General features: G+C 46.3%; 1 protein-coding gene across 2 annotated transcripts; it reads right to left on the reverse strand.

Moving 5' to 3' along the window:
- Positions 1 to 4,903: 4,903 nt before the first annotated feature.
- Positions 4,904 to 8,101, reverse strand: trh (thyrotropin-releasing hormone). 2 transcript variants are annotated; one of them, XM_055647782.1, is made up of 3 exons: positions 7,984 to 8,101; positions 7,090 to 7,286; positions 4,904 to 5,549 (listed from the first exon to the last, which is right to left on the reverse strand). In XM_055647782.1, the coding sequence occupies exons 2-3, from the start codon at positions 7,253 to 7,255 to the stop codon at positions 5,056 to 5,058; spliced, it is 660 nt and encodes a 219-aa protein (XP_055503757.1). In that variant the 5' UTR covers positions 7,256 to 7,286; positions 7,984 to 8,101; the 3' UTR covers positions 4,904 to 5,055. The 2 variants fall into 2 exon arrangements, with proteins under 2 accessions (XP_055503757.1, XP_055503756.1); XM_055647781.1 differs by having other exon boundaries at positions 7,090 to 7,377.
- Positions 8,102 to 8,623: the final 522 nt, after the last annotated feature.

The raw sequence follows: 8,623 nt of genomic DNA on the forward strand, positions 1-8,623 counted from the left end.
TCCTCACAGCTAACACTGCCCCCCAGCTTAGTGTCATCCGCAAACTTGGAGATATTGCACTTAGCACAATGGACAATAACATCAGTTTTGTAACTGTCCTTGCAAATTCCAAACAGCACGGGGTGCATTGAAACCATCCTATTAATGAAGGAGGAATGTTTGTTCTTTTTAAACTGATTGCCAGTGCAATAGGATCTCAGAGTACCTCAGAGAACCTCAGTTGATGAAAAATGGAACAGTTGATTAAAAACAAATAGGTTACTACAGAATCTGAATTATTTAAATCCAATAGACTTTGGTTCAGTTGGGCAAAGGGATGTAACCGAAGATTAAGGAATCTCAACTGGGCATAGAAATATTTTTTGTCAATGACTGTGGATTTCTGCAAGAATTAACTGAAAGGAAATTAAATAAGAACACCCTTGTTATTCTGCATGGAAATGGCAATTTGATTAGATACAGGATGGAACCAAAAAGGAGGAGATTCATTTTTCACAAAGACTAAGATTTTCACAGACATGATATAAGATGCAGAAGAGTTACTTTGATTATGGAAAGTGATATAAAATTAATGATGGCAAATTAATGGCTACTTTTACATTGCTGCCCAATTTTGTTTTAATTTAGGTTACTGTCTCTGCATTATGATTTATGCTGTTGCACAGATATCCAAGACATTTAGGTTTGTAAAAATACAAATGACAAAAAAAGTGACAATATGGTTAATCCTCATATCCTTGCATTTCCTGAGGGTGGTTATCTGACCTGCGTGTTTACAGGACCCTTTGCTTGCCCAGTGACAAACCACATCTGGGAAACTGTTACTAAACTAGAATGAAGAGGATCATTTGAACACCTCTATGAAATAGCGTTTGAAACCAGCTTCTAGGTTCAAATATAATTTCTAATACCTTTCTTCTTTTAAGATCGTACTTAAAGCTTTCTTTTGCCTAATTAGTATTGCACGACCTTGTCATATTGTGCCCCTTTTAGGTAGTGTTGCTAATGCATTGTTCATGCAGTAATTTGAGTTGTAGCAACAAATTTATTTGGGGCAGATAATCAAATCCAGTTGAAGAGATAGGTTTTGAGGAGTATCGTCAAAAAGGAAAATGAGGCAGAACTCAGAGCCTTGGCAACTGAAGAATCAATTAAACTTAGGCTTGATCAAAACTGGAGGAATAAAGAGATCTCAGAGAGTTGTAAAGCTGGAGGAACTTAGAAGCAGATCAGACATGATCGTGTAAAATAGCAGCACAGCTTGGAAAGTTGTGGAGCCTCTTCGCTACCTAATGTGTCTGTTTGTTGTTCATACAGAGATAAGGCATGGATAAGTTGGCTGAAGGGCCTCTTTCCATACTGCATGGCTCAATCAATATGACCTTGGCAATGGAGAAATTTCAAAGCAGAAGCCAAATATAGGGTGGTGTGTGGTTAGGAAGGAGTACGCATTATAGGAGCAGACTTGGGGGTGGCCATTGGTGGTAGAATAAGGGAGACCAACCAGCAGTGCATAGCAAGAGTGGAAGAGTAGACAAGGATGTTCAACAATAGTGGAATGCATAACAGCACAAACACAGCTTTGGATTTCCTCCCGAAAGCTGGAAAAACCTCCAGCCTGTGTTCATTGTTCATGAATGGGGTCAATGAAAATATTAATGAATAGGCATTGAACGGCATTAATCAGCCCAGTGGGTTAGGGATATCTTATCTGAAATCCAGGGATCCAGGTGTGTCATAGTGTACATAATCAATTAATATACAGATTTTATCTCAGATCTCTTTCATCAGGATAAGATCATTGACCGGAAATGCCAATCCTATTTCTCCACAAATGTTTCTGTTTTCATTTCAGATTTTTCAGCATGTGCAGATTTTAGCATTTCAATTAAATTTAGATGCAGCTATAAGCAGTTTTAATCACTGAATTAGACAAGCCAGAAAATTATGCTCTTCAAATAGAACACTTTCAGCTGACTGTAACTGTGAATACATTGCATTAACGTTATCATTTTCTTCTGGGTAGGACCCAAGGTTTGGTGCTGTCCTTTCAATATTTGTCATCGGAACTGACATGAGTACCATTTACTCCAGCTAATGCCGTCTGAATCACAGTGGTGAAACTTGCTGCGGTTGTGTTTGTTGCAGAGGTGATACATCTACTTTACGCCCTAGCTGTGCATGTCCCAGTGTGCGCGGCTGTCACTCAATCACCATAAAATATTTCTGTGTCAAAAAGTACTCTTCCTCATAACCACTTGGCGAGCACTTTTGAATTTAGGATATTTTACAATAATGCAGCTTTATTTGTTATTCTATATATTCATCAGATTGATTCCTGTGTTAGGCACGGCCCTTCCCCCACCTATCTTTGGTAAGAGTCGAGTGATGAACTTAACTCAACAGCAGGCTGATTAAAAGGTACAAAGCTGTCATCTGCATACCAAGATGATGAGGGTTCTGATAGTTGCTGTTGGGGGTCATTTAGTGGGTGCAAAGGCAGGAATTGGTGGGCTTTGGTAGTGAGGGGTCTGAGAGGGCTCAGGTTAGTTTATTAATTTAACATTCTTATTTCATCTATTTAATTCTAATTGGGTCTATCTGGTGTTTTTGGATGGTATGAAAGTTAGGCCTTTAGCACTTTCTACTGAGGCCTTTGTTGGTGTGAAGAGATAAGGCAAGACGTTGTTGGTCTAGCACGTGGAGATTGAGATGGCAACTCTATTGAGGTGTTAACTGGGAGACAACGAAAAATCCTCTCAACCAGCCTGTCTTGTTCTTTGTCTCGGAAGACAGAGGGAAGCCTAGTCCACTGGGATCATGGATGGAGAAGCCGATGGTAGACCTCTGAAGAACCTCCAGTTTAAATTCCATTTGGAATATTTTGAAGGACCAAGAACCAAAGAGAACCAAGGATCATTAGCACACCTTTCAATCTATTGTACCAACCTTACTCTGTCAGTATGTAATAAAAAGGAACTGCAGATGCTGGTTTATACCAAGGATTGGCAAAAAGTTTTGTAGTAACTCAGCAGCTCAGGCAAAATCTCTGGAGAAAATGAACAGATGATGTTTCCGATGACTGGAAACATCACCTGTCCATTTTCTCCAAAGATGCTGCCTGACCTGTTGAGTTACTCCAGCATTTTGTGTCTATCTTCCTCTGTCATTCCCTATCAACCAACTTACTGTCCAATGTTTGTTGTTGGGAACGGTTCGGCCGAGGGTGAAAGAGATCGCCTCATTGTGTTTTGGGAGTTTACATCATTCATTTTATTATAAAGAACTTTGAAATAATTCTTCAATTCCATAGCCCCATGGCCACTGCTGGTCACTGGCGTTTCTTTAATCCATCAGATCCAATCCAGCAGGGATTCACCCCAATTCTCCTTCAAAACAGAAGGTTTTCAACTGCAACGGGAACATTTGGTGAACTGGAGTGAGTGGGTAAAAAAGAGGTGGAAGTATAGGCACTTTAGCAGGCCATTCGGTTCGTGGGATAGAATTAGATGGTCATTCAGCCCGTTGTGATAGCAGCAGGAGGGCCATTCAGCCCGTTGTGCTAGGGGAAGGAGGTGGCCATTCAGCCCGTTTGGATTTGAGCAGGAGACCGCCATTCAGCCCGTCGGCAAAGAGGCATTAAATGGCCATTCAGCCCGTTGTGACAGGGACAGATGGTCATTAGCCCGTTTGGATGGGAATAGAACTGGCCATTCAGCCCCTCAGGATAGTAGGAGATGGCCATTCAGCCGGTTGAGAGAGGGGGAGGAGATAAACATTCTGCCCTTTTCGACTTTTCTCTGGACTACAGGCTTATTTAATTATTAATGCCACAAACTGCCACAGACAGGAAAAGACGGGTCGGAAAAGCGGGGAGAGGAGGAGAGCTTTCTAAATGTGGAAGGGTCGTGCCGGATCAGCGATCTCTGCAGCAGCCCCTTCTTCCCATCCAGGCGGGCACGGAGTCGGTAAACATCTATTGCGTTCACAAGTGTGACACTTGAGGTTTCGTGTAGAAAAATGATGTCGACATGCGTTTTATTCAAGTTCAGGATGGAATTTACAGGTTTGGGCTCCGCGGTGTCCGTCACTGTAAAGGCCAGTCACAAAAACCCCGAGACCGCGTAAAGACGCGCGATTCCCAGGCAACAGCTTGGTCATGGTAGAGGGAGAAGAAACTCAGCAACTGCACATTCAGCCCGTTGTGTAATTACTGTCCTGTGTCCCTCAGGCACACAGGACAGTAATTATTGTTCTCTCGTCTTCACATCCCTTCACACCTCGCTCTCTCGCCCCATTCACTGGTTACTCCAGTCCTCTTCATACTACCCCCTCCCCCCCTCTAACACATCCCTCCTTCTTCCCACATGACTCCTCTTCCTTGCCGCGCTCTCTCCTTTCCCCCGCTTTGCCTTCTTCCTGTCTCTCTCCTCTTTGTCCTTACCCCGCTTCTTCTCACCTCCTCTCCTCGTCCTCTTCCCTCTCCTCTCTCATCATCATTCTCTCCACTTCAATATTTCTCCTCTCCCTTTCCCCTCTCTCTTCTCCCCCTCGCCCCCTCTCTCCTTTCCCTTCTCTCATCTCCTCTCTGCCACTCTCCTTTCCTCCCCCCCCCCCCCCCTCTCCCCCACCCTCGCCTCTTCCGCTGTCCTCTCCTTCTCCTCCACTCTCTCTTCCCCTAACCTTCTCACCACTCTCGGCTCTCTCTTCCCATCTCCGCTCCTATTCTGTATCCTCACCGCCCTCTCCCTCACCCCCTTTCTCCTCTCCCTACATCAAGGATCTCTCTTATTCTTACAACTTTCCTCTCCTCCTCTATGTAACTACCGCTGGTTGCCTTTGCTCACGCTCCGTCTTCGCTCCCCCCCTCTCTCTCTCTCTCTCTCTGCCCATTCCTTAGACACTACGACATGCGTTAAAGAACATGCTGGGGAAGTGATGATAAAATCGCGAATACACTTAAAACAAACTCTGGCCCAGGTAACAGGTTTATAAGGTTTTAGGGAGGGGATTCCATGTGAATGGAAAACAAATATTTTACGACATTTAAACATTTCAATCTCGGCCTTCAAACTCCTCATCTGAAGCATCTCTCCTCCCGGGGTGTTGCCGCTTCACCTCCGCCTTACTCACGCCACCTAGCAGCTCTAACAGGCCACAAGCCACAGGGTCCCGTGGGTCACAGGGGAAGGGGAGATCGCTGCCTGTGCCGGCCGCCTCCGGGTGCCTTCTGGTCGGCTGCCGGACACTAGACTGCGCCTCTCTCTCCCCGGAGTTAGACTCGCCGCGGCCGGGCTGCCGGCTCTGGCTGGACAACACGAGCCTCGTGTCTGGGTGCTGCCGCTTGGAGAGCCCCTCTTCCCCCCCAAAGAGGGGCCCGTCCGCACCTCTCCTCCCGGGATGTTGCCTTTTCTCGACTTCCCGGTAATCCTCTTCCTCGTCCTCTTCCTCTTCGCGTTTTCCTGGATGTTGCCGCTTCTCCAAATTCACTAAGCGTTTCCCCGGGTGCTGTCGCTTGGAGACCAGTTCGGCTGACGGGGAGTCTACCTCTGAAACAAGTAAAGGAAGTGTCAGAAACACACGAGGCTGCACAGCGTAAAATAGCAGGAAAAACGGACTGGATAAGGAAGGGGTTGGAGAAAGGCCCCTATCCGAAACGTCGCCTGTCCACTTTCTCCACGGACGCTGCCCGACCCGCTGAGTTAATCCAGCACCTTGTGTCTTTCATTGTTAAACCAATATTTGCAATTCATTGTTTCTACCAAGATGTTACAATCTATTGCACTCACGTATGGTATGATTAAACTAGATAGCAAGGAGAAGTCGTATTTCACAATATACCTGCACGCATGATAACTAATAAACCAAACCAATTAACCTGTGACCACGATTAACGGACACCAGCTCTTCTAATGCCCCTGTCCCACTTAGGAAACCTGAACAGGTCGAAAGTGGTTTCTGCGTAGTGGAGGATTCTTCTATGTTCCTGTGATTATTTCAACAAAATCAAAACTGGTCTCGACTAAAAATAGGTTACCGTTTGGTCGCAGCCAGTGTAGTGGGGTCGCCATTTACTTACAGGCAGTCGAAGGCAATCTCCTTCGCTGACCGGCCATTTTGATTGGCTCATTGGAGTTTTCAGCAGCTTTTGTTTTCAGGACCTAGAAGATCCGCCGCTTATAATGCCCGCTAACGTTATTAAACTTCTTAAAACTATCCCTACTCCTCCCCCCCACACACCCCCTTATCTCCCCTTCTCTCCCCTTCTCTCCCCTTCTCTCCCCTTCACTCCCTCCCTCCCGCGCGCTCTCTAAAGGACGTACCGTGCTTTGTGGCAGCCTTTTACCTTCCTCTTCATCGCGCAGACAGCGCTCCCCCGCTGTCCCTGGCCCCCACCTTCGCGATGTGTTTGTGTGTGTGTGCAGTCGGTCAGTAGATGCAGCTCACGCTTCGGTCGAGGCTTTCCAGGCGAGTGACCAAAACCTCTGGCGACTCATGGAAAACTTGGGTGGGGCGCAAGGTCACCAGATGTTTCCGTTCAGGTTTCCGTGGGACAGGGGCATAACTTTAACGGGTCTAAATTAGCTCTTCCAACTCTCACTGTTCACCAGGACTGCCCGTGTCCCTGCGCCCCACACCGCTGTCCCTGGTACGAGTGATATTGTCCGCCGGGGGACAGACCACGATCGCTGGTGGGCGATTCATTCTGCGGATGTCACAAAGCAAAAGGGCGCCCGATGTCAGAGCGACACCAGTCCCCTAATACCTGCAGCAACCGCCAGCTGACCGTGAAACTCTGCTCCCGCCGGCTCTCGCCTGCTGGAATACAAATGGTCATCGCTCGCACACAGACGTTCGCTAAAATTCCTCCGAACCCGGTGCCTTTCCCTGTTTTCTAACATCCGTGTCTCAGAACAAAAAAGTTCGACGCTAATTCTCCAAACAGCGCGCTACCCGAACTCAATGAACGCTGGAATTTTAAAGCATTGCAAGTAAAAGTTCTTAAAGAGTTCGCAGTTTCTGAAGTGACACGCCGTGTTATTACGGAGGGAAATAATGGCAAGTGGGTTGGATCTATGATCCGCGTACCGTTAGTGTTGACCCCTTGTCCCATTTCCATCAGCATGGCGTGAACAAGGGCCGCCTCGGCTCTCTGGAGCTGCCGCTCTGCCGCTCCAGCCGCCCGCTGGCCCGCGACCACCGAAGCGCTGTGAAAGGCGAGTGAGAGCAGCAGCAGAAACCACAGCGACCTCATGGCGGTAAAATCGAAAAGCTGTGAACACGCTCTGTGAAAGGGACAAGAATCGGAGTTTGCTTAATTCTTGAGCAGGAGAGACGGGGTGTTTGGGTGCGGGGAGCGGTGCGCTGTCCCTGGTCCTGAAATAGAGACACCAGAAACATCGAGTATCGGACTGACTGCAGCGCCTCACTCAAACACACTCACTCACATATATCAACATAGACACACTTACAGACACGCACACGCGTATATGAGCACACAATCTCGGACACACGAACACGTCTATATTCACACACAGGAACACACTCACAGACATGTACATTCACAGATACGCACACACATACGTATATTAACACACACACCTACAGAAGGACTTACACACACTTATTCATTTACACACACAAGAACACACAAGCATAGATACATTCACAGCCACACACGCGAACACACTCACAAACAGATACAATCACGGATAGACTCTATCCATTCATATACACTAACACACACTCAGAAACAAATTCATATTCACACGCACTCGAACGCGTATTCACAGGCACACACAGTCACACCCGCTCTCGCACACAGAATCCCATACATGCTCACACACTCATGCATATATTCGTAACATAGGTGCAAATAAAGACCTACTGTGTAGGTAAACAAGCACACCCGCACTTTCTTTCTCACATGCTAATGTGAGATTTTAAGTGAGGACTGAGCCCCATTCGGGTGCATAACGTTACCTGTCCCGTTTCCGACTGCCCTAGACTGCAGACCGCGTGTAACTCAGTCCTGCTGTGAAAGATCGTCGCTCGGACTGAGCCTCTCTGCTCCCAACTTCGTTCTTGATTCAGTTTGCCTTTGCCGATCGAAGTTTCCTATTTATAGCAGTGTTGTCGCCCCCTCCCCCCTAATCCGTCCCACCTCCAGCCTCCAACTATGTAGAGAAACCAGCCGTGGGTTGGACGGATGCAACTTTTCACTGATCAAAAAAACAACCTAAAAGTCCTTTCTCACAGGCGACAGTCACATACTTATACGGGTGCACACGCGTACATGTACAGAAATGTGTTCTCATGTGCTGTACAGGCAGGTGAGTAAGTACATGTAAAAAGCAAGTACATGTAAAACGAACTTTCAAAAACACTCCTATGGACATGAATATATAGAAAGACAATTATATAAATAAATGTACGCATTTGCTCACTGAGATTTGCACGTACATTAAGACAGAAACGAACACGTAAAACTCATAAATGGATACAACAAAAGAAAGCACCCAAACACAATCATGCAGCGATTTAATCATAGATAAAACATATATGTAAACACGCACACATATACAGTATACACAGATGTATGTATGCTCACTAATATACAAAT

The sequence above is a fragment of the Leucoraja erinacea genome, chromosome 16 (genome assembly GCF_028641065.1).
Source record: "Leucoraja erinacea ecotype New England chromosome 16, Leri_hhj_1, whole genome shotgun sequence".
In the NCBI taxonomy this organism is placed as follows: Eukaryota; Metazoa; Chordata; class Chondrichthyes; order Rajiformes; family Rajidae; genus Leucoraja; species Leucoraja erinaceus.